The sequence below is a fragment of the Protopterus annectens genome, chromosome 1.part0 (genome assembly GCF_019279795.1).
Source record: "Protopterus annectens isolate FY-2018-M chromosome 1.part0, PAN1.0, whole genome shotgun sequence".
Taxonomy (NCBI): Eukaryota; Metazoa; Chordata; order Ceratodontiformes; family Protopteridae; genus Protopterus; species Protopterus annectens.
In genome coordinates, this window is record NC_056725.1 from 1,924,191,278 (window position 1) to 1,924,218,077 (window position 26,800).

At 41.1% G+C, this 26,800-nt stretch overlaps 1 protein-coding gene across 2 annotated transcripts in view; it reads right to left on the reverse strand.

The window, feature by feature from the left end:
- DNAJC21 (DnaJ heat shock protein family (Hsp40) member C21) overlaps positions 1-26,800 on the reverse strand; it is a 718,487-nt gene that overhangs the window by 19,052 nt on the left and 672,635 nt on the right. For both annotated transcript variants that reach the window (XM_044070174.1, XM_044070166.1), the window contains exons 10-11: positions 20,515-20,693; positions 10,556-10,631 (exon numbers count right to left, since the gene is read on the reverse strand). In XM_044070174.1, coding sequence (XP_043926109.1) covers positions 10,556-10,631; positions 20,515-20,693 — 255 coding nt within the window. The remainder of the gene's footprint in view (positions 1-10,555; positions 10,632-20,514; positions 20,694-26,800) is intronic.

Here is a 26,800-nt window from a genome sequence, read left to right on the forward strand (position 1 = left end):
ATTTCCTTCTGGCTGATGTGTAAGGGAAGGTGCTGGGCATCCCAATGACCTTGGGTGCATCTGCCTTCTATGTGAGCACCCCAAGCAATGTCTGAGGCGTCAGTGGTAAAGGTCTGCCTGGATAGGCAAAGGGTGAAGGGAAGACGCTTGTTCTTGGCACAGGCCCCTGTCCACCAGAAAAACTCGGCCCTTATACAGGGGATCAGAGGGACAGAGGTCTCTAGAGGTTGAGAGTGCTGACTCCAAAGGTTCTTTAGATACCACTGAAGTTTTCTCATGTGAAGCCTGGCCAGAAGAATTAGAAGGATGCAAGATGCCATGCACCCAAAGGCTTGCAGGAACTTCCACGCAGTGAGGTGACTTCTGGTAGCCAGCTGGGTAAAGTAGAGAGGCAAGAAGCTCTGCTTTCCTGGGGATAAGAAGGCCATTTGGGATGCTGTGTCCAGCAGTGCTCCCAAAAAATGATCTTCTTGGAGGATGTTTGCTATGATTTCTCCTCGTTGATGGTGTATCCTAAGGAGGTCAGGAGCGTTCTGACAAAGAGGAGGTCCTTGAGTAACTTTTCTTTGCACTCTGCCTGAATGAGGCAGTCGTCCAGATAAGGGTAAATCTGAATATTTTTATGCCTGCAAAAGGCTATGGCCGGGGCTAAACATTTGGTGAATACCCTGGGAGCAGTAGATAAGACAAAAGGGTAGAGCAGACAACTGAAAGTGTTGTGAGCCTGCTCTAATGTGAAGGAATGTCCTGCAGGATTCCTTTATGAGGATGTGGAGGTAGGCATCTTTTAGATCTAGGATAACTAACCAGGCATTTTTTTGTCAGCATAGGCAGCAGCAGCTGCTGCAGTTAGCATTCTGAATTTGGGGACCACCAGGGAAGTGTTCAGAATGGACAGCTCCAGGATGGGGCACCAGGTGCCCTCTTTTATGGGAGCAAGGAATAGTCTGGAATAAAATCCTTTGCCTTTTTTATCTGAGGGGACAGGTTCTACTACCCCTTGGGATATGTGAGTTTGGAATTGTTTCAATGCCTCTGCCCACTGATTTGGAGGTAAGTCTGGGTAACATCTTGGAATTGGGGTTTTGCTGAAGGATAATTTGTATCCCTGACAAATGATCTTTAAGACCCATTGGTCCTTTGTTACAGAAAGCCAATTTTCTTTGCAGAGGGAGAGCCTTCCTCCCAATTTTTCATGAGTGAAAAGAGAGCAGAGGGAGTCATTGAGAGTTTTTGCCATAGAGCGATGGCTTAGAACTCCCTGCTGTTGGAGCAAAAGTGTTCCACTGTTTGGTTCTCTGCTGTCCCTGGGATAGGAGCCTGGGAGGTCTGTCCCTGCGGGGCTTACCTTGGCCCTGTCTGCTAGGTGCTGGGAAGGACCAGTGCTTAGAGGGAAAGTTTCTGCTAAACCTGGGAGGCCGAACCTGAAAGAAATATTTTACTGTTTGCATAGACTTTGCTTTGTCTTCTATCTTTTCAAGCACATTTTCTGCTTTTACTCCAAACAGGCGGTCCTTATCCAGGGGTGCATCAATTAATTTAGACTTGACATGATCAGAGAGATGTTGTTCCTTCAACCATGCATGTCTCCTAATGACAGATCCTGACAATGCTGCCCTGCTTGAGGCTTCTAGGGCATCATATCCACAGTGTAATGAGTGTCTGGCCACTTGACAAGCAGAGTGCAGTAAATCTGCTAACTCTTTCGAATTGGCACAGTCAGGAAAGGTTGAAATCTTTTGCTTTAATAGTTCCAAAGTGTGCTTTTGATATTTTAACATGTGGAACTGACAGTTGAGTGCTCTGATAGCCAAGGTTGCAGAGGTGTATACTTTTTTACCTCATCTGTCCAGAGCTCTGGAATCCTTGTCAGAAAGAATAGGATTTTTTGCAGAACTAGTCTTAGCTCCTTTTGGTCCCTGTGTAATGACCTTTAGGTCTGCAGCAGGATTTCTGTACAGGTGAGAATCCGGTACTCTGTAATACCTGTCAGGTTTACTGTGAGCAGGTGGGAGGGCATCAGGAGATAAGCTGGATTCATGGAAGACATCATCCAGCACCTCTAAGATATGGGGGGATGGCCAAGGGTCTGTGCTGGGGCAAGTCTAGAAACTCTCTTAGTCTTTTCTTAGTCTGAGGGAAGTCCTGGGATTCCCAGTGGAAATATTCACTGAGGGTGTGAAGAGTTTCCCCAAAGGAAAGATACTCTGGTGGGGAGGCAGAAGGAATGAATTTCTCTGCATCTGAATCCTCATAAGCAGTCAGAGGTTGTTGTTTCTCTTCAAAATCTGAATAATCAGACTCCTCAGAATCCTGTTTTGTCAGTATTTCAGGAGAAGGGTCTCTTTTCCTTTTAGAAGTTGTGGCCTGACTACCCCTGATAAGGGAGATAAGATCCTCCACCATTTTAAGCATTTAAGCTTGCGGTGGTGGAGCGGGAGAAAGATGGTGGCTAGAGGCATATTTCCTAGGAGTAGCCTTGCTTCTAGGCCTAAGAGTATCCATCGGTCTGAGAACAACGGTAGTCGGATGAGAAGACATTGCCTTTTGTCTAGATTCGGTAGTATGAGAAACCTCCTCGGACGGCATTGCCTGTGTCGTGGCTCCAGACCCAACCAAGGCAGAGACAACCAAAGGCTCAGAAGACGAAGAAGATTTCTGCGGCATACTGGACTCTGAAAGAGTCTCAGTAGAGGCCTGCAAAAGTATGGGATCAGGCATCAGGGGCTGCGAAAGTGCCCCACTGAATTCCGGAGAACTGACGACCTGCTTAGTGGTAGAGTCTTTAGAAGGCTTAGCCTTGTGTGGACTGTCTCTAGCTTTATCTTTACACTTTTTTGGAATGTCTATGGATTGTTGGCTGACAGACGCCATTTCAGAATGCAAAGATGGAAGACAAAAATACTTGTTTACAATAAGAGCTCTATGATGAATAGTTCTTGCGTTAAAGAGGGCACAGAATCTGCAATTGGGGATGTCATGGTTGGGCCTAAACAAGTGACAAAGTAAAAATGGAAGTCTCGGTGTGAGATTTGCTTTCCACAGGCGAGACAATTAACTTTTTTGGACATCGGTTAGTGCAAGAAAAAAGGATCCCCAACAGGGTACTTAGCTTTAAACGTTTTCAGCTGTAATTCAAAACTATGGTAGTGACCTTCCCACACACTTGCGAACTGCTTCTGCTACGGGCTCCATGGCAAGAAAGACTGATGTGATAGCATCGGCTGCCTTGCTTTATAGCACTGACGACCTGACGTCAGTCAGTAAGCGACAGCAGCTGATACAGAGAAAGAATGACTCTGGATACCACAGCAAGGATAACCACAGGTGATGATTGCAACAGTGAAACACGAAGAAAGTACAGTTGTGTACACTTACAACAAATGTAGATGTTTGAGTGTACTCACTGTTGCAGTCATTACATTTGGGTTATCTGCCTGCAGGTAGCCCACAGCTGGCCTGAATATCAAAGGCTTGGATCCCTACGTCAGATGCTGTCCCTTCTTCCATGACATCAGGTCGTCAGGGGTATAAAACATGCAGCCGATGCCATTACATCAGTTTTTCTTGCCCCAGATGTCAGGTGCCCCCATAATGGGAAGCAATTATATGTTAGGCTACACCTCCAACAAAAAGCAAATACACCAGAAAGCTGAAATACACTAAACAAGAGGAAAGGTATAGCCAAGAGAAATCAGGGGGCTAGAGGGAGGGTAACCAGGACTGCAACAGTGAATACACTCGAACATCTACATTTATGGTAAGTGTAAACAACTGTACTATGTTCTTCGTGTTTCACTGTTGCAGTCATTACATTTGGGTTGATTCCCAAAGCTAAGGAAGGGAGGAGGAAGTTAGAGAGCATTAGGACCAGCTATTAAGCCCTGCAAAACTGCAGTGGCAAAACCAGCTCTGGATTTAGAAAAGATAGGCATGTGGTAATGCTTGGTGAAGGTATGTACTGAGCTCCAGGTAGCAGCTTCTAGGATGTCCCTGGTAGGGACACCTCTGAGAAAGGCTCTAGAGGTAGATGCAGCCCTGGCGGAATGTGATCTTATCCCCTGTGGGGTAGGTTTTCCATGGCGCTTATAGCAGAAATTAAAGCAATGGCATATCCATTTAGAAATGGTTTGCTTTGAAATGGCCTTCCCCTCTGCCCCTGCAGCAAAGCCAACTAGCAGCTGATCAGATTTTCTGAGAGGCTTAGTCTTGTCCAAATAGAATCTAAGTTGTCTGTGCACATCCAAAGAGTGCAGCATTCATTCTCTTTTGTTCTATGGATTAGGGAAAAAAGTAGGCAAATGACTGGACTGATTAAGGGCCACACTAGAAACCACCTTGGGCATAAAGGAAGGATTGGTCCTGAAGGACACCCTGTTTGCATGGAAGATGATGAAGGGCTCCACTGCCATGAGGGCCTGTAATTCAGACACCCTTCTTGCTGAAGTGATGGCTAGAAGGAAGGCAGTTTTCCAAGAAAGGAATTTCAACTCTGCAGTTGCAGCTGGCTCAAAAGGAGGTAGAGTGAGCATTTCCAATACAAAGTTAAGGTCCCAGGCTGGAGTAGGGGCTCTCCTGGCTGGTCTTAAATTTTTGGCCCCTCTGAGGAATTGCTTTAGCAGGGGTTGAGCGAAGAGTGGTGGTTCAGTATTATAATGTGCTGAAATGGCAGAGGCATGAATTTTAATTGATGAGAAGGAAAGGCACTTGTGGAACATCACTGCTAAGTACTGAAGAATATGCGGTAAGCTGGGCACCGTTGTGCCCATCCCCTGAGTCTGGCTCCAGGAGTAGTATCTTTTCCACTTTTCAGCATAGGATTTTCTAGTACTAGGCTTCCTTGCCTCCAGAATGACATCTAGCACCTGCTTACTGAGGGATGCTATTGGTGAGCTCAAGGAATTAGCCAGGCTGCAAGGTTCAGGGTTTGAAGCTGAGGATGAAGAATCTGGTCCTCCTGCTGGGACAGCAGGGAAGGAGTCTGAGGCAGGTGCCATGGTTCCAGCAGTGACATACTGCGCAAGAAGGGGTACCAGTGCTGGCATGGTCAGTCTGGTGCAATCAGTATTGTCCTTGGTTTGCCTTTTTGATCTTTAGCAGAACTTTCAAGAGGAGAGGCAAGGGGGGAAAGGCATAAACTGAGAGGCTTTTCCAGGTGAAGGACAGGGCATCCACTTTCCAAGCTTGACTGTGGGAAGGCCTTGTGCAGAATTTGTCCAATTGGTAGTTTTGGGAGGAGGCAAACAGGTCTATCTCTGCATTCCCCCATTTGTTTCTCAAAAGGTTGAATATCTTTGGGTCCAGTTTCCACTCGTGTGGGTCCATGAGATTTCTGCTTAGGTCGTCTGCCAGTGAATTTAGCTTGCCTGGCAGGAACTGAGCTTGTAGGTGCACTTGGTAGCTCAAGGCTGTGTTCCACAGAGCCATGGCTAGTCTTCAGAGAGGGTACAAGTCGGTTCCCCCCTGCTTGTTTATGTACCACATAACAGTGGTGTTGTCTGTCTTTACCAATAATTGTCCTGGGAGAATGCAGTCCTTGAAGGCTGTCAGGGAATTCTGTACAGCTAACATTTCTTTTTGATTGATACAGATGCAGGTGCATCTGACTCTGGTTCCATTTGTCCTGCATGCACTGCCCTGCCAAGTGAGCCCCCATGCATAGTCTGATGCATCTGTTGTTAGGGTTTGGGCGGCAGCGGGTAGAGTGAATGGGAGCTCCTTATTGTGGTTGCAGGCCTCTGCCCACCAAAGGAACTCTGTCTTTATGCAAGGAATTATAGGAATCATTAATTCCAGGTCCTGAGAATGTTGACACCATAGGCTTTTCAGATACCTTTGCAGTTTCCTCATATGCAGTCTTGCATATGGAATTAGTAGAATGCAAGAGGCCAGGAAACCCAGGGCTTGCAGGATTTTCCTTGCAGATAGCTCGGTCTTTGTGGCCAATAGTTTGAAGTAGGCTGTCAAATAAACTTGTTTCTCTGGCATGAGGTAAGCCATCTGGGAAGTTGTGTTCAAGCTTGCTCCCAGGAATACAATTTGTTGGCAGGGTAGTAGATTAGATTTCTTTTCATTTATGGTGTACTCCAATGAGGTTAGAAGTTTCTTTACAAATGTCGGATGTTCTAGTAGCATGTCCTAGCTTTCTGCCTGAATTAGACAATTGTCCAGGTATGGGTATATTTGAATATTTATTTGCCTGCAAAATGCACTTTGTGAATACACTTTGTGAATACCTTGGGCGCAGTAGATAAGCCAAAGGGAAGTGCAGAGAACTGATAAGTGCATGGAGCCTGCTCTGGAAGCGTAGGTATTTCCTGCAAGATTCCCTTATTGGGATGTGCAGGCAAGCTTCCTTTAAGTCTAAAATTGCCAAACAGGCATCTTGACCTAGCATAGGAAGTAGCTGTTGAAGTGTTAGCATTTTGAATTTTTAGGATTACCAAAAAGGTGTTTAGAGCAGAGAGGTCCAGGATAGGACCTTTCTGGCTACCAGGAAAAGTCTTGAGTAAAAAACCTTGTCCCCTTTCTTCTGCTGGGACAGGCTGAATAGCCCTGATACTTAGAAGAGAGATAACCTGCTGTTGAGCCTCTGCCCACTGATTTGGGGGTAGGTCTGGCCAACCATTTGGGGTTGGGTAAGGTGTGGAAGTGGAATCTGTATCCTTGGAAAACTATATTTAAAACCCATTTGTCCTGAATAATGAGTTCCCAGTTTTTTGCATGCCGGCCAATCTTTCCCCCTAAGGGAGCAGGCAGTTGAGCAGGGCTTAGAAGGTTTAAGGTTAAGTCATTGTGACATTTTTCCATGGGGGGGTGTCTTACTACTTCCAGCTTTGAAAGTGGGAGCCCCCCACTGCTTAGGCCTGTGAGCACCCCGAGACTGTAGCCTAGGTGGTCTGCTGTTCCTGGGTTTGGACTGAGAAGGCCTGGATGAGACAGGAAAGGACCAATTCTTAGAAGGCCAATGCCTACCTACTAAACCTGGGAGTTGGTACTTGCAGGAAATCTTTAACAGTTTGCATAGATTTAGCTTTTTCCTCCATCTTTTTAAGGACGACTTCTGCTTTGCTACCAAACAGGTAGTCTTGGTTTAAGGGAGCATCCAGTAATTTAGCTTTAACATGGTCTGGCAAATTTTGCTCCTTAAGCCAAACATGCCTTCTAAGAACAGACCGAGTGACAGCAGCCCTGCAAGATGCTTCTAAAGAGTCAAAACCACATTGCAAAGTAGGTTTACCAACTTGCTCAGAAGAATGCAAATCCTGTAAATCTTTATTTTCGGCACAGTCAGGAATCAACATCAATTTCTGTTTAAGTAGACCCATAATATGCTGCTGATACTTTAACATATGAAACTGGCAGTTTAAGGCCCTAATGGCCAAAGTAGCAGAAGTGTATACCTTCTTATCCCATCTGTCAAAGGCCCTGGAATCTCTATCAGAAGGAGTAGGGTTTTTGGCAGTACTAGCCTTAATGCCTTTAGGTCCTTGGGAAATGGTCTCTGGGTCCTCAGTAGGATTCTTGAAGTGGAACTTGTGAGAGTCAGGTACTTTGTAATACCTGTCAGGTTTCCTGGGAGCTGGAGGTAAAGTGTCTGGGGAAAGACTAGATTCCAATAAGGCATCATCTACAATGTCCAGAACAGGAGGGATAGCTAAAGGCCTGTGTTGAGGAAGGAGTAAGAATACCCTAAGCCTCTTTTTGGAGTCAGAGTAATCCTGGCTTTCCCAGCGGAAGTGCTCCCTAAGAGTGTGCACGGTTTCCCCAAAAGAAAAATCTTCTGGAGGGGATGCAGAGGGAATGGAGTCCTCTGCATCAGAATACTCATAGGCAGATAAGGGCAAATCCTGGTAATCAGAAGAAACAAACATTTCAGAATCCTGATCACAAGAATCAGAAGGAAAATCAGTTCTAGGTCTTGTAGAGGGTGAAGGCTGGCTTCCCCTAATTAAAGTAATAAGGTCTTCAGACATTCTTATTTGTTTTTTAGGCATACGGGCCTGACCACGCGGTTTGGACATTGGTTTTCTAGGCGTGGGTCATGATTTAGGCCTTGAAGAAGAAGATAGCGGTTTGAAATGCAAGTCAGTAGTCCTGAATACACCCTCAGAAGCCAGTTCCTGCACAGCGGCTCCGGACCCATCCATAGTAGAGACATCCGCAGGTACCATGGTCGAAGAAGCATCTCGCGGCATACTGGACTCTGAATGGGTCACAGTAGTGGCCTGTGAATCTGAAGTAGCGGGTATCAGGGGCTGCAAAAGCACCTCACTGAGTACTGGCGAACTGGCGACTAGCTTAACGGAAGCGTTGTCGGCAGCTTTGGACCTATGCGGTCTGTCTCTGTCTTTATCTTTACGTTTTTTCAGAATGTCGCTAGTCGGATGGCTTACCGAAGCCATTTCTGGATAGTTAAACAGAGCACTAAAATAATTTGCAGCAAAAATAAATCGACGAATAGTTTGAGGGTTGAATAAGGCACAAAACCAACAGCGAGGGACGTCATGGTCTGGGCCTAAGCAAGGATTGCAGTATGAATGAAAATCTTTATGAGGTATTTGCTTTCCACAGGTAATACAATTGTTAACTTTTACTGACATTGTTTTAGAGCAAGAAAAAGGATCCCCAATGGGGTATATAGCTTTTTTGAAGACTTTGGTTCTGAAACTCGAAAACAAAAATTTCAGGAGTCGACCGACACTTGTGAACTGCTTCTGCTTTGAGCACCGCGCGGCAAGAAAGACTGATGTAATGGTGTTGGCTGCATGTTTTGTACCCCTGAAGACCTGACGTCATGGAAGAAGGGACAGCATCCGACACAGGGATCCAAGACTTTGATATTCAGGCCGGCTGAGGGCGATCTGCAGGCAGATAACCCAAATGTAATGACTGCAACAATGAAACACGAAGAACATCATCCAATGTTCTGGACTATCTGGGGAGTAAAAGGGCTAAGGGGGGAAGACACACCTGACATCAGAGCTCCAACTGCCAGATGGGCAGAGGTGAAATGTTTTTCACCTTCTGGATCTTCTACTGAGGGACATCTGCTTTGGAAGACTTAGCCTCCAAATGGGAAGGTTGAACTTCCACACCATACCCCATTGATGTCCTTGACTAAAATAGTCAGAATACAATCACCCTTTACTAAAATAACAAAGTGGATACCGGCACCTGGGTCTCGGTATCTGTGGAAGCCCCTTATCTAACTATGATCTGGTAGGATGCGCCACTGTCCCACAGACAAGGTGGTCTCCAAAGGGGCAACATCAGAAGCCAATTGATGAATAGGCATTCTGTCCAGGGACTCAAACTGCTTCACAACATTGAGCTAGGATATCAGACACCTTGGTCTTGCTCCCCCGTCCCTGTTCACCTTATCTTTTTATTAACTTTTTTTTCAAGGGCATGTCAAAAAAAGGAAGACAATCCAACAGATACCACTGCAGACTTGGTAAATGCCACAAGTATCTTCTGACTTTAGTAGTGCTTTAGAGAGCACTTACTAGTTTTGATAGCATGAGGAATGAACTGCAGACAGACCACTCAACCTTGGATGTTGTGATCTGGACTGGACAAAAAATGCAGGGGGCTGCAGTAATCCTTATATAAAATCTGCTAACCACAGAAGCACCTGCCTTTTTTGCACCAGACATAAGGCTGATGTTCCCAAAACTAACATCACAACATACAATACAGAGCACAAAGTAAACATAAAGATTTCTCCACTGAGGAACTTATCTGGCTCTAGAAGCAGGCCAAACCATGTCAGGAAGCTGGTTACTTTTTTCAGCACTACATTATGTGACGAATTAACTGATGTGCGGTAAGCCAGTTCTAAAATGACCTGGGTGGGTGCTGGCTGTATATTGGGAGCTTCTTGATATTTTAGGGCAATGATTCTTCTATGCTTAGGGGAAAGTGTACTGACACTGGAAGTTGGTCTAGATGAATGGAGATGTCTGCAGCTAAGTCCTAGTAGTTATGACTATCCATAGGTTAAAAGGAGATTACTAGGCTAACAGTTTAAGAGCCTTTACAAGCCTAGCCAATACAACCTGATTTTACCATGTATATGGTCCTAGGGACAAAAAGGATGGCATGGGTTTGTGCCTATGCCTTGTGTATTTTCCAGATTGCCCTTGTCTATCAGAGACATAGGCACTACCCCAGGTGTAACTTTGTGATTCCCCATCCATTGATCCAAAAGGCCGGAGAACTGTTCTGCTTAATGTGAATAAGAAGCCTGTTCTAAAGAAGGGTCAGTCTCTGAGACACACATCTCTCTCTCTAGCATGTTTTGTTTGAGTCACTGATGAAGTTTAGATCCCTAGAATGGGATTATTACAACAGTGATCTAATAAAGAGACTTTGCATTAGCAACTGTTTTTGAAGAACACAGCCATAAAGATAAGACATGGCATTATTTATTTATTTGTTTACTTATTCTTTCTTTCGCCCTTATTTTCCACTAAATCATGCAATAAAAGAACTGTTGGTCAAAAAACATGACTAACCCTGAACATCAGGGAGAGCTGATAGGTATGCTTACCAATGTTTGCTGCTGCACTGATGCTTTTGCCGCTTTTTTCATGTCCTTTGCCTTCTTTCCTTTAAGCTTAGGGACACTGACAAAAAGAAAATACAATATGATGATCATCATCTTGGAGGCAAACACTTGTGTTCCTCTTCACATCTGATTCATTCATTGTGAAAAAGAAAAAATCAGAACTGCTTAAATAAAGATATACAGTTTTTCAAATCTCTTCACTCGGAGCTCGAACTATAAATCACTCTGTCTAAATGCTACTCCATGTGCACAGCAACTACTGAAATGCAAGTGGGAACCCTCAGCAGGAAACAGTAAGAACATTCAAGTAAGCCTGCCACTTTTCAAGATCACAGAAGTGCTAGTTGGAGCACCATGCAGCTGTCTGTTCCAAAGTGAAAAAACAAATCAGTTACGAGACAGACAATGAAAAATACAAGATGAACAAAGGCGCAAAACCTAAAGAAAAATACAAATACAAGAATTATGCCCATCAGAAAAGTACAACTTCCAATACTAACAACAGAAAAAAGTCTGAAAGTATTCATTTTCAAGTACATTGCATTTTAACATGATGATAACGAATTTGATATAAAGGAAGCACCCGGGGAAAATGGTGACAACAACGCAACTAGAATAGTGGAGGAGGAAGCAGATGAATTTTCAAATCGGCATGCTTTTGACAGCACAGATGCTTGTAACATGCATACATCTGCATTAAATAGCATGTGTGAATACTCAGTATTAGTTTATCTTTAAGAGGGTGTTCAGTAGTGAGACGATATTTGGTACTGCTCTCTATTGTTGTCTCAAGAGTTATGAGGAATGCATGCTTCACTAAACCATGCTGATTACTCATGTTCTATGCATAAGGGGTGTAAGAACACCTGCAATTCCCAATTCTGACCACCATTCAAACTCTGTGGATAACTTGCATCCAACAAAGAATACAACATTTTAAGCTTGCAACACCAGAAGGATTTTTCTACCCTAAATTTCTGGTTCAAAAATACACCAAGGAGGAGGATGGAGGAAGAATAAAGCTCTTCTGCTGCAGGGTGCTGTCTGAAAGATCAGCTAATATGGTAAGAACCTGCATATATTTTTCTTCAAGGGACCTTCTGTGGTAGGTGGGTATTTAAGTAGAAACTAAAATGCACATAAACTACACTCCAAAAAGAGGCTGCAGCCTAAGAAGCAAAAGTTAAGTTATTGAAAAGTTATGGAGCACAGTGCCACAGAATGCTTGATTCTTGCAGCTAAATAAATCAAGAATTAAGTGACCACAGCACAATCATAATAACTGTTGGCATGGCCTTCTGATTGTAAAAAGCAACAAAGCTGCCAATCCAGTCAGAAATGGCCAGCTTTACCAGGAGCAAATGAGGCAAACAGGTCAGTTTTCTAATACTTATCAGGACCTCATCAAACAGAGATCTGGAAATGGAAGACTTGCTCCCTCCTTATTTCAGACACTGGGAAAAGGAAAGGGGACAAAGATGGAGTACGTGAATGACAGCTCATTTGCCCTTTCTTCCTGACTTAACATCAAGGTCCACATACAGTTCCAGTCTCTGTAGAAAGTACAGCTGTGTGAGTGAAAGTGATTAAGTCAGTGCACCACCCTTGTAAACAAACCTAAATAAATAAATCAACTAAGGGCAGATGCTCAAATGCAGGATTAACTAAACTAAAATAAAATAAACTCACATTCAAATTCAGAATTATTTCAGCAGAAATAACTATATGGCTGGGTATAGGATGAAGGCAGATTGCCAGTCCCCAGACTGATCTTTTCATTAGTCAAATATCTTTATGGGCATTCATGAAAGCAGTCATGACCCAAGGCCTCAGGAAGAACTAGCAATAAATGACAATGAATCATGTTCCTTTTAGCTCTTTCTTGGATAAAAGTGATAAAACCATGGTACATAGAAGCTAAGTAGCTATTCAGATGAGGTGACAAAACTGCAGAAAAAAAGAGACCGAAATAAAGGAAAGACCATCTGAACAAAAAACGGCTCAAGAAAAGCTGTTTTAAAAAAGTTGTTAGGTGACAGCATGCAGAGAAAACATGAGATTTATTGCTATACCAGACAAACTGGAAGGAACAGACTAGTCACTTTATGAAATTATAAATAAGCAACTGGTCGTTATTTCAAAGCAAGATTTCTTAGTTGAGAGGCCACACTGTATATGTATTCCAAATCTGGTCATCATAATACAGCCAATATCTAGATTAGTAAAGATACACTCATACCAGCAGAAAAGCTGCTCCTGGCAAAACTGTGGCAGAAAAGGAAAGTATTAAAATGGAGGCATCAGAGTGCTTGTGTTAAATGATTATTCACTATACACCAGGTAGAAAGGAAGCAATTATATCCAGGCAATCGGGAAATTGAGATGCAGGTATGAAACAAGTTGTGATATCCAGCTGTCTTCAGAATATTTTCTTCTGGAGATTTGAGGACATATTGGATGCAGAACAGGCTATGGTGGAAATAAAAACATTTAGCCAACAAGCAGAAAGGGACTCTGCTTCTCAGTCTTCTGACAATATGAATGCCCACAGAGAGACTTTGCCAGTGAAATCTTTTTCCACTGTTTCTAACGAAATGCTTAAACTGAAAAAAGCACAGGAGTTAAAAAAAGAATCGGGTGTACATAAGACTCAAACCAGATACTAGTGTTAGAATATCAAGATGATCAACAAGAAAACCAGCAGCAACGTGGATAAGTAGAACTGCACAGCATCAATCCCACTAGATGTAGTTTCAACATGTAAACTAGGGTTCTGCAAGAAGTGGATGAAAAATACTGGAGGTTCTGTGTTTGTGTTACACTGATGGGAAATCCATAAAGCATAACCTCCACACTTTACGTCATTGATGTTTAGAAGCAAACGAAGGACTGAAGACACAACAAAGTAAAACAGTTTTGATTCTTATTAATATCAGTACAAATGATTCTGGGTGTAAATTATATGCTATTTTGTAAGGTAGTTCTATGTAGTATGCCATCAGAGGTACATTAAATGTATGGTAAGTGAGTCTCATTGGTGACTCCTGTATTTCTTACTGGTTCTAATGCAAGAAAGTACTTTTTCCTTGGTTGTAATGTATCAAGGTTTTACCCTGTAAAAGATCAAAAAGGTGAGAAAGTACCACGGATTGATAACAGACTACAAGCAAAGAGAAAGGGATACGGGAGTTTTAAGATAAGTTCTGGCTGAGATTTTAGATGTGTTAAAAAAGGATATTTAGTAAAACATATAAAACAATGCATGACAACTATAAAAATCTATCAGAAGAAGTTAGAAAAGATTGGGAAGTGAAAATGGAAAGGTAATATACAAAGCAACAGTGGAAAAGACATTTGAATGCAATAAAGTCTAGGTTTAGGATTTTCATATGGAAATGTTTGCACAGATATAGCCCAAAAAGACTTTAGAGAATTTTTTCAGGTAGACAGCATATGCTGGGAAAGAGAAAGGTACCTAGGAACATGTTTTTGGAATGTAATGACATGGCAGAATTTAAAAATTCCCTTCAGGGTACTTTGAAGTGTTGGAGGAGGAATCTATTTTAACTAAGGAAATGACTCTTTTGAGCTGGGATATAGAAACTGAACTGCCTAGGCGTAGTAAGGCCTTACTAAGTTTATTGGTACAGGCTGCCAGAAAAGCAATTAGAAAATGAAAATCAGAAAATAAACTGACAACTCAAGTACTGAATGTTGTAAAGGAGATAAAGTAAATGGAGGAAGGGTCTTTAGAAAAGGGAAGGAGCAAACTACATAGAAATAAATGGAATTTGTGGTGGGTAGAATATATGCAGAATAATGTTCGGGAGGATACGTGAAATTTCAGGGAAGGTAGGACTTGAGTAATTTATGTAATGGTGTAAATGGCAATTGTAAAAACACAAAACAGAAAAGGAGGTTTGTAATGGCTTGTTTTCTTTTCTATTAATGTATGTGTACTCATGTTGTTACCTCGAAAAACATGCGTGAATGGGCGTGCCTTCGTTGAAGGTTGGGCATCGGGCTGGCACCTCGGCACCATAAAAATCGACTGCCAATCATTAGCGGACCAGAGTTCCGCTGTAGTGACCCCTAACCGGGAAAAGCCGAAAAAAACCCAAAACTCATGTTGTTACCTTATCTATCTGTTTATACACAAACCTGCGTGTACGTGTTTGATTAAAAAGGCCAGAAAGAAGCAATTTAAAGTTAATATACTGTTATGATCTTGGGCTGTTGCAGGGGATTAAATTATGTATTGATTATATCATATATAACACACAAGGCTGCCTAAAGGTTACACAAAAATTAAATTAAGAATGACTACTTACTCTGCTGCAGTCAAGCTTGGATCAAGTAAAATCTCATGAAAAGATAAAACATATATACATTTTTTTCAGTTTTTGGCAACAGTGATCCTTTATGGCTAAAAGTTAATGTCTACTAAAAACATGCAAGTTGTTTTTCACATTTGTGAGGGGAACGGAGATAATTAGGAATACAGGCTCTACCATGCAGAATTACATTGGTTAATCTTAACTTAAAAAAAAAAAAAGTTATGTCTTACCATATCATTCCATCTGTGTTGATGACCTTCACATATCCTTAACAGTGGATTCTGTTCCGAACCTTAGAACCAACTCAGCCATTATTCCAACTCGCGCCTTCCAAAAACTCTTGGACTAAGCTCTACCCATAATGCTCCTTGCCAAATTACCTTAGATCGAGTTTGCATAAAACAGTGACAGACAAGTAACAAAGGAACAGAGACCTTAACTGAATCTTGTAATGAAGTCCAATGCCAAAAAGGGATCCGATCCACCAAGAAATCTGAGGACAAGGGAAGGGCAGTGGGTATGTGAAGGATATGTGAAGATTGACAACACAGATGGAACGTTATGGTAAGACATTACTTCTTTATCTGATGTTGTCAATTTTCACATAATCCTTGACAGCAGGACAGGTTCCCAGCTACCTGAATCTTGGGAGGTCTATTGGAAGAATATCCCTGAGGACCATCGAGCCAAAGGATGCTCGTCCCCTACAGACCAGTTCCAATCAGTAATGTTAAACTGTAGGACCAAATCTGAAAATTTTAATCTAACTCTATTTGGAAAGATGAAAAATTTGGGAATTTTAAGGCTCTTATGAAATTTTTTTTCATTTTGTTCTTTTTTTAGTTTTTTAACTAGTTTTGCCATGGGGAAAATTATACTTTTTAATTTAAAAACAAATTTTTTATGTATCCAAAAAGTGGGTAGTTTCACCTTTTAAAAGATGAGTTGAAATGGTTAGGTGCAAAACATTTTGGAAAAAGGGGAATTTCTAATTTGGCCGGTCTTTGTTTTGTTTCGAAAAGCCAGATTAATTTTTCGGAAGGTAATGGTCCCCAAAAATTTTTCCCAAAACCCAAAAATTCATTTGAGAATAAAATAGACTGAAAGAAAATCCAAGTAATTAGGGGAAATTTTGAGGAAGGAGAAACAAGGATCCTTAAAATTTTTAAAGGGGGGAAAAGGGATTGCCAAAGGGAAATGTTCAGATTAAAAACCCAAAGAGTGGGGGGCCCTTAAAAAGAATGTTAAAAACCCTGATTGGAGCCAAATATCCCTAACTTGATAAAAAGAAACTTTGCCTTGAAGAAATTTTAGGCAAGTTTTGTGGCACCAGAATATTCTTTTTGAGTGCAGGAATGGCAACTGGGAACTGGAGACCCTTTGGGATGGTTTAATTTGGGGTGAACCCCATCATTGGAAATAATTGGAGTGTGAACAGGGTTTCCGGAACCGAAAAGAATATATGGGGTTGATTGTTAATGGTCGGGGTGTTAAATTTTGGGGAACGGGAAAAAGCTAAGGGGTTAAAGTTAAGGAAGGGTTGGGGAATAAATTTCCAAGGGAAGGAAAGGTTTCCAAAAAACGGAAACTAAAGAACCCTTCCACAAGGATGACCAACCTATATGGTTTACAAGCTTTTTGGGGTGAAAATAATGTAAATTTTTCCGGGAAAGGACAAAAAATCCAAAGGGTTTTGGTTTGGAATTGAGGAAATTTTGGTTCCTGGGTTTTAGCTTGTGGGGTAAAAATGGGGAAAATAATTAAAAAAGGAGTAGGTGAAATTTTTTGGGAAAAAAATTGGAAGGAGATTTTTTTTAAATAAGGTTTAGGAAAGAAACAGTCAAAACCTCATTCTTTTTATTTTTTCCCCCTTCTGAAAGAAGGGAAAGTGGGGATGTTTCTGTCCTAGGCCCATAACCCTTTTGAATAATTAAGCCTTTTAAAAAGCTTTTTTGGGTTGCTGATAAAAACTGAATTCAAATTGATTCCTAGACAATGACTGAATTGTTGGGGTTGATTTTTTTTTTAACCCAACCCAGATTTAGGGTTTCCCTGATGACAAAACACCCAAAAACAAAACCAAAACAAACCCAAAAATAGTTCAATGAAAAAAAGGCCCACTTTTTTTTTAAGGCAGTAAAAAAACAAAAAATTTTGGGAAAATTTTAAAGGTAAGGGGAAATAAAATGGTACTTAAAATCCAAAGGACCCAAAGGGCCCAAATTTAATAAAAGGCCAGGTAAATAAGGATTAAACCTGAGAAAGGGCAAAATTCAATAAAATTTGCTGTTTGGATTGGCAAGTTTGGCATTAAACAAAACTGGGTAATTTGGGGAATTATTGAGTTTCAAGATTTTGGAATAAAGCTAAAAGGTAAGTTCCATTCATAACAAAGGATTTTAGATCCAATTAACTATTAGGGTAAGCCTAATTTCAAGAAGCTTTTGGAAAAAATTTTTTTGGGGGAAAAGGGGAAAAAATTTTTAAAGTATCATTAAAAAGGGGGTTTTTTAAAAAAGTTGAGAAAATTACCAGATTAAAAATAAAAGTGAAAAAAACCGGGAAAGGTTTACGCCAAAATTCCATTATGATATGGGAGTAATATTTCCAAGGGATTTCTATTAATGGAATTAAATTTTAAGGTATGAAAAAAAGGGTTTAAATTTTTAAAAGTTAAAAACAATTGATTTGAATTTTACAAAGTTAAAGATTACCAAATTAAATAGGTTTAATTGATTTAATTTTAAGTACTATAAAAATGTTAAAATCCAGGTTTTTGGGGGAAGGTGTTTTTTAATAAAAATTTAATATTAAAAGGTTATGGGCAAAAAGGAAGAAGCCCTTTCCCTTTATTTTTAATTAAAATCCTTTAAAAAAATAAGGATTCCAAATTCGGATTGGTGTGTAAAAAAATTTTATTTATTTTTATTCTATATTTTCATTGAAGCAGGAAAGGGTGCTTGGGACTTTTGGACCTATGAAGTTTTGAATTAAAATAAAAAGTAAACAAAGTTTTTTTACCGGTTAAAAACTCCCATTGGGATTGTATTTTTAAATTTATAAAAAGGGTTCAAAGGGAAACACAAAAGCAGGTTTCCCTAAGATTTTGATGGTAGTTTTCTTAACCCTGAAAAACCTTTTTTGACCTTCCAATACCAAAAAGCAATCCCAAATTAACCTTTTGGCACCCAAGAAAGGGAACCATGGTGAATGGATATCCACTAATTTCCTAGTGTTTGCACCCTGCATTCTAGGGAAAAATTGGTGTTGGGCCTTTACCTCTGTATTTAGCTTTTTTAAAAGGGGGAACTTTTTTGGCAATTCCCAAAAAATGGGGTTGGTCTAAAATTGTTTCCTTTCAGATTTGTCCTAATCTCAAAAACACCAGTTCCCAAAAATTGCGAAAGGGCCCCAAAGTAAGATTACTTGTCCCTTGTTCCTTTTTGCAAGCCTCATTTGCCCGGGAAAGTGTAAACCCCAACTTTTAATACATACCATTTCTTGAAACGCCTTGCATTTGAAGTATCCCTTTCCCTTTCCAAGTGCAACAGGGAAAGGCTTGGATAAAAAGTTATTGGGTTTCCAAACCCCTTGAAGAAATGAAAAAAACAGTGGCCCTTACGGTTGCTGGGCACTCAATTGCAGTGGTCATAAAACATCCCCCTTTGGGGGCCAAATTTAGTTTGGCCAAAGGCTCAAAAACCTTGGGCCAAAGCATATAATTTCTAGGAAACGAACCAAGATCAATTGCTAAAGAAGATCCAAAACCAATAAAGGAAATCAGGAGCCCATGCAGGGGGCAAGATGCGGGTTAAAGGGAATCCAACACCCCCAAATTTTCCAAAAAACCCCCAAAAAATCGGGGGGGAAAATAGGAAGTCCTTAAAACAATCCCATTACAAGGCATAAATACTTTTAAAAATATTGGTCACAGGAAACTTAGCTTTTTAAAATGAGGTTAACTTTTCCAATCAATCCAAACCTGATTAAATTAGGGGTTGGTACTTGAATTTAGGACTTGATTTAATTTGTTGCCAAATTTCTTAACATTGTTTTGGGGGGTTTTACTTTTGGTTTCGGTGAAGGAATTCAAAACCAAATTTTTTCCAACATTTGGGGTTCAATGATTTTAAAAATTTTGAGAAAACCCCTAGTAAAGGAAACAATTCCACCTCCCCTGTGACCCAACCTAAAGAACTTTTGGAAATTTTTGGTTGACAAATTATTTGCACATGAAATGGGCACCCTTTTTTGGAATTTTAAAACAAGCTAAAATGCTATCCCCAACTTGTCTTTTGCCAGGAGAAAAACCTCTTTTAAAACCCATTAAAGAAAGTTAAAGAAAAAACCTAGAGCTGGTTAACCCAAGAACTACGGCTGACCGGGAAAAAAATTCAGCAGGAAGAAAACCCAAGGAACCAATTGAGCCAGCGACAGAAGGAGCACCCGAAGAAGAAGTTTTGGGACTGTGGGTTTCCGGCGTCGAATAACACCCTAAACCGGGCCCGGACAATTCCCTCTCCGGGAAAAATCCTTTTAAAGGCAAACCGTTTTGGCATATGTGTTAAAGTTTTCAATTTTAACCTGAATTAATTCCTAAAAATTTTTGGGCTGAATACACACTAAAAGTGCTCTAGGTACTGAAGAAGGGGAAAAGAGGAATCAGAGTGGGGTTTAAAAAAATTCCCCTTCTAAAAAAATTGCGAAGCTACATAAAAATTCCAAAAAAAGTAATCGACCGGATAGGAGAAAAAAAAAGCCTTTTAGGTGGGCAAATTGTGGGGTTTAAAGGGAGGGGAAAATTTCTTGAACGACTGTGAAATGAGAGGGGTTTTTGTAAAGCACAGAAGTTCAATTTGATGTTTGGCATGGACCTAAAAAAGGTTTTCCGGGTTTTTTCAAGTGAAGAAGGTGGGACAATGACCTCAGAAACAGAAAACTGTGGGAAAGAGGTGCATTGAGGGGGTGTCCTTTTGGCTGTAACAAGGCAGGCAGTAAAGTCTGTTAAAAGTCATTGTGATGATAAATGCCCACTTGGTCCCTGAAGAAGGAATCTACACACTGAGCTCTGGCTAGCAGTCAGACAAAAAAGATGCACTTCTTAGACGTTGACATATACACGGGCACTGCAAAAAATCATTTTTTCTGGGCTAATTGAGCTATCAGTTTTATGTACTGCTTAATTTTGTAGGAAGCCTTAAACCAACTAAGTACGGATATCAAAAGATAATAAGGAATCTGGCCGGGGAAGGTAATGTGAAACATTTTTTTGTGCTTAAACATTTGTTTTAATGCAATCTTCAACAAAATTAAAAAAAAAAAAAAATATATATATATATATATATATATATATATATATATATATATCTCACATATACGTGCCATATATACATGTATATGAAGGAGGCAACATCTTATTCAACCTCTCAGGATGGCAGTGACAGGGCTTACTAAGACAAAAAGGTCAGCTGAGCATGCTGCCTTTACCTTTTTTGTAAGGAATGTTAAAAGTACAGCAGAAGTATGAATTGCAAATTCATTTTTTTACTACAACCACAAATCACACCAAATTGTTCTACTCTCATCAAATGAGCATTCATATACCTTTTTGCTCCGATTTCTGCTTCTTCATTCTGTTCAGTAGGCACTGAAGTTTCATTAACGTTCTGCAGCACATCCTCAGTGTTCTCCTTCTCACCCTTTAGGTCAAGTTCAGCAGTACTAGGAGTCTCTTTATTGGATGAAACAGAACTGATATCTTCCAAATCATCCACTTCAGGAATCTACAAAATATGCAATGCAAGTGTCATATTGGTGTCATAAATTGTCTTAAAGTGTAGAATCACAACAAATAGGAATCAAAATAGTTGCAGTACCAAATGAGAGTGAAAGAAGAATCAGTTATACTACCAACTACAAAGCAAGACTTTTTATTTACATAAATTTCAAAACCACTTTGTTTGCGTCTTTTGGCTTTTCCCGGTTAGGGGTCGCCACAGCGGAACTCCGGTCCGCTAATGATTGGTAGTGGATTTTTATGTATTGGGTTACCAGCCCTGACGCACAACCTTCAACGAAGGCACGCCCCATTCACGTGTGCCTCCACACAGAAGACGCTCTAGCTGAGAATCGAACGGGACAATGTCTTGCTATGAGGCAACAACGCTACCGCAGCACCACCACCGCAGTAAACAATAAAAAAAAAAAAACTAATCTCCTTTGGTGGACAAAAGCAATAAAATATAGAATACTTAATGTCCTGCTTCAGACCATGACAAAAGGTAAGTGGTGAATATGTGAGTTTAGTTTACAAACAGTGGTTAAGATCAAATGAACAATGATAAAACAACCAAAAACAAAAAACTGCTGGTAAATCATGGTACACAGGGAAAAAAGCCCCAACTCTGCCACAGGTGACTTGAGTTCAGTTAGTAGCTTAGGTGCCTGAAGGAGCTGGCTAAGGAAGATAAGAGATGGCAGATGCTTCTGGCTTACTCACTCTAGGGGGGGAAGTGGTTCTGTTTCACAATACAGATGACAACTAGCAGGAGCTCTTAGTGGAATTCTAAGCTGGCCACAACCATGCTGCCACTAGTGTATTCGCACTATGCAGCCAAGGGGAAACTGGTATAAGTAACACACTCGCCCTCATGGGGCACACTCTGTGGGCTTTGAAGAGCTGCAGAAGGGGTACTTCCAAGGGGAGAGTGTAGGCTGCCTGGGACCAGCAAACTGGCATGCTCCCTGCCAAACAATTCTTGCCAGGGAATGGAAGACTGGCAGAGATTTCTGGAAAGAAAAGAATGGGCCATAGGGCTCTTGCTTAGTCCAAAAATACCTGGCTCAAGTTTCATTAGAACACATGGATCACATGGGTAAAGGCAGAGGTGTCATCTGGAAAGCTCACAGGAATGGGGAGAAGCAAAAAAGAAATTACTGGCAACTATAAAGACAATGCTCCTATTATTTACATTTTAAAGAAATATAGCAATAAAAAGAAAATGTCATTTCTTGAATCAAAAACAGCTCTTCAGATTTTTTTCTCTCATCAAATCCCATGTTTACTCGGAAACCTACAAAGCTAGCACTTACTGGTTGCATTTTGCACTCTGTCCTCCACCTCCAGTAATGTCCCTGCTGTACAAGTGTCAACCAGAACAACAGCTTAAAATCAGCCTAACGACATGAGCCACGAACTGGGTTTACTGCATCAACTGCTCACAATAAAATCACACCTGCTCTCATTACATGTATCATAATGATGATATCATAATGTCTGCAACACTGCTGATATAACTTTTTCATCATGCCAGTGAGATGCAACTCCATAGAAGCCACTAATACTATATTTAAACGTTAGTTTGATGAAAACAAATGGGTCTACTGTCTATGTGAAGTGCTAAATAAAAATGTTACTTACGAACGTAGCTGAAAAGCAGCTAACAAATACAAAACTGACGTAACATGTGCCAGTAGGGTGATTAGAATACAACCATAACTCATGTAATACATAGAAAATGAGTGGAAATTTAACATTTGTGTTTAGAGGGCAGTTGTTTTCAGATGAATAATTGTAAAGAATATGCAAGAACAACTTGAAAACTGAAAGAAACGACTCAAAAATGACGTGAGGTGATAATATTTACTTTAGTGTGTCAAATGGAGCCGTCACAACATGGTAGAGCTAATAATGGCGCAGGAATTAAAGATGATATGGGATGGGCATAAAGCAATATAATGAAGGGACAGAAAAAATGGCAGATATAAATTTGCAAAGACAGCTTAACAACTAAGTATGTTAACAGGTGGACTGAGAGGCCCTAGAAGTCCTTAGCTGTTGTCATGTACTTCAGTGACATAAAAGAGCAGTCCTTTATACCCTATCCAGTTCATTTTTCTTGCTCATCATTGCACTAGTTGAAGACGCACACATATGCACACACTAGTTTACAAACAAGGCCTTGAAAAACACTCGGTAAATACTAACAGAAGGAAGGTGTGAGAAGAATCCATAAACGTACCACAAGAATTTCCTTATGAAATACAAAAAGTACATGTACCTTATCAGTTAATTCAGGAAAGTCTTCCACAGGGCATAACTGCTGAGATGTCCACTTCAGACTTTTAGACTATCACAGCTCTAAAAAGCACTCTCGTTCCTAGACTTGGTAGCGAGCATGCTTCCTGCATGTTATTACATCACGCAGTGGGCTACGAACACATTATCAGTCCCTGTAAGTCCCTTTTCAACTTCCTTGAACTTCATAAACACAATGTGAAAAACACACAAACATAAGAATATAAAATTATATTCCTGATCCACTTACAGGAAAAGCCATGCACTGATTCTGGATGGAAAGGCCATCTAAGCACAGGGGGATGTAGCAGAAGAGGGTAATAAACACCCACTGCAGAATGCCTTCTTGCAAATAAAATGATACATTGAGTACCTATCTGTTGTAAAGAACTCTGAAGATCTTTTGTCTTGAGTAACCACTGTGAAGAATCTCAAGTAGTACAAATGAGCTGGCAGATTTTGCAAATTCCTTATAGAACAGTCTGTTCCAAATGTTGAAACAAACTATTTTATCTAAGGAACTGATTTTTTTTTTTTTGAACTGGTATACAAGATCTTGATTGCCAATGCATACTAAATTCCTGTTAAGTTTAATGCTATTGGCTGCCAAAAAACAATTACTAAAAAGTGGAAATCAAAATCTAAACCAACTGTAACTGAAGTGCTGAATATTGTGAAAAAATAAAAAAATGGAGGTGGGATCTTTAGAAAATGGAAGGAGAAACATAGAAGTAAATCAAACTTGTGGAAACAATACATAGGATCATAGGAAGTTACTAGGCTAATGGCCCTGGGGCCCTTACAAGCCTAGCCATGAGTTTATCCACAAAAAAGAAACCTCAGTGAGCACCTATTACTCCTGTCATGAGGAACAAAGGTGGAACCCATGGGACAAATTTATGGTTTCCCATCCACTCATCAAGGTTGTGCTTGAAGAGGGTCAGTGAGATACTCTGTTTGACATGTATGGGAAGTCTATTCCAGAGACGGGGCAGAGTCTGGGAGGCAAACCTGTCTCTGCAGCAGGTTTTGTTGATGTCACATATTAGATTTAGGCCTAACAAGCGGGTAATGCAAGGGGAGTTAGACTTACGGATATGGAGCATCTCTAGTAGGGCAGGGTCCGATATTGCCTTGTAGGCAAGACATAGATCACCTCTGAGCAATCTGTATGATACCAAGTAGAGTGATCGTGATTAAAGCCTGTCCGCATAGGATAGGTATTGGAGGCCATGGATTCTCTTTAAGAGGTATTTCTGTTGACCTTCCAGTTGGTGCAGGTGTTTGGACAGGTACATACCAAACGGGGTGTTATACTCAATTACAGGTCTAATAAGGGAGGAGTACAGAGAGGTAATAACCTCCTTTTTTCTGGATGCAATCCCTTTACTTATGAGATGAACCAACTAAAAGGCTGTTCTGACCACTGCCGCCACATGATGGTCGAATGTGAGATTGTTGCCAACCTGAGTAGCCAAGTCTCTCACCACAGGTTGTGTGCTTAGGGGGTTGGCGTTGATGTGGTAATCAGTAGGGGGCCGTGTTTTTGCTGAATGGTACGATAATACATTTTTTTGCATTTAACTTAAGGCCATGACTTTGGCACCAGTTATTTGTAGCTGTGAGACCCTCTTGCAGTAAGTTATCATCAACTGGGAAGTCAATGACAGCACCCAAGTTACAGTCATCTGCATATTTGTTCAGCTACAGGCCCTTTGTCTTTGCTTGGACCTCTGAGAAGTATAAGCCAAACAGTAGGGGTCCCAGGAGAGATCCTTGGCGAACACCACTAGTGACAGGTCTCCTGTCAGAGGTGGTGGGTGCCTATTTTGACCCTGTGGGTCCTGTCAGTGAGTCAGTTGGCCACCCATCTGACTAGATAGGGATTAACAACAAGTTGTGTTAGCTTTTCGATGATGCCTGAGTGAGGGATTGCGTCAAAGGGCTTGGACAGGTCAAGTTAAGCTGTATGTACTGACTTTCCCTTATCCAGGGCCTTGGTGACAGTCCCAAAGAAGTCAACTAGGTTCAAAAGGCAAGATCTGCTCTGACAAATCCGAACTGGGTGGGTTTGAGTGCTTGGAGATTGTCTATGTCCTTGTTTATGAGATCCATAATTGTCCATGTCCTTGTTTATGAGATCCATAATAATACGTTCCATGACTTTACAGATCAGACATGTGAAGCTGATGGAGCGATAGTTTCCCGGGTCAGTAGTGGCACCACCTTTGTGCAAGGGTATGACAATGGCAGTTCTCCACTCTGCTGGAATGAAGCCTGTAATTAGGCTGTGGTTGAATAGGGTGCTCAATGGCAAAACTAGTTCTTGCTAGAGATAGTGCAGAATACACCCTGCGATACTATCAGGTCTCATGGAAGCCGTATTCTTTGCCTTGTGTAGGGCCTTTAACACTTGATCTATGGAGATGTGAGGTGTGGGACAAGTATCAGGGATGTCGACTGGGCCTTTGGGGGCAATAAGGGGGTGAAGTTTGCACTAAACCTATCAGCTAGCAGGTTGGTTAAGTCAGTAGGATCAGTGCAAGTGGCATCAAGTACTAGTTCAGAACACACTTGGGCTTTGCCATGGAGGTTCTTAATGCAACTGAAGAAGGACTTATGGTTTCCCTTTGTTTTGGAGGCTAGTTTCAACTCATAATTGGCTTGGGAAGTTTTCACTAGTGACCTAATTTGCTTGTTGAGGCAGAGGAGTTAGTTTTTCCTATTTGAATTTGTTCCTTTTTACCCTTGGACAACAGGTTCTTCCTTTTGTTGTAAAGAGGATGTCCACCAGACAGTTTGTGTTTCCTTGAGGAGCAGATTTTAGTTTGTTGGGTATGGCTGAGTCCATGCAGTTGTACAGGTGCTTATATACTGCACTAGTGTACTGTTCAGCATAGTTGTCTGCATCATCTGAGGGGGGGGTGTGAAGCTGCTGATAGCCTCCCTTAAGAGGTTGTAGTCAGCTTTTGAGAAGTTTTTTAGCCTGGTTACAACTGGGGAGGGGTTGGGTGGGATAGACACTTCAAATGAGACAGACTGATGATCTGATCTCACCAGGGAAGAACATACTATGGGAGTGATGCAGCAGTCATCCATGTTGGTGAGAACCAAGTCCAGTATGTTATCTCCCCTTGTGGGGGATGACACCAAGTGATCTAGTGCATTAGAACTGATGAAGTCAAGGAATCATTGGGTGAGTGCATTAGTTCTGGAAAAGTTCATCCAGTCTATGGTGGGGTAGTTGAAGTCACCAAGGATCAGGGTGCTGGGGGTACCTTGATGGAGTCAAGTAGGTCCAGGTAGGAGGTGTGGGTGTCCTGAGACATGGAGGGGGGTCTGTAGTTGGCTATAACTTGGATGGGTGTCTTGCCAACTGTCAGTTGCACCTGGATTAATTCCAGTGCATCATGTCGGTAAACCAGTCTGGAGGTCTGCCAGCAGATTAATTTTCAGGAAGAGAAGTGAGGTTTAAAGGAAGGCAGAAATTGAGCAATTTATGTAATGTTGGAGTGAATGATTGTTAAAAAGAAAGAAAACATGTATGCAATGTATCATATGCATGAATATGAAAAATGTTAATGTTTGTTTTCTTTTCTACTAATGTACATGGGTCTGTGTCTTAAAGGGGCAATCCCAGAGTCTAAAATTCTAACCTAAAGAAACTTGTCCTGATACCTGCCAGTTGTCAACACCCACTTACCACATCATCATCATCCCTATTCTTGGTTTCAACTTACTTTATGCAGCCCTGTTTTCGTTCTCTCTGGTGAACACAATTAACAGTATTCAGTTCCTGTCAAAGCTTTCAGT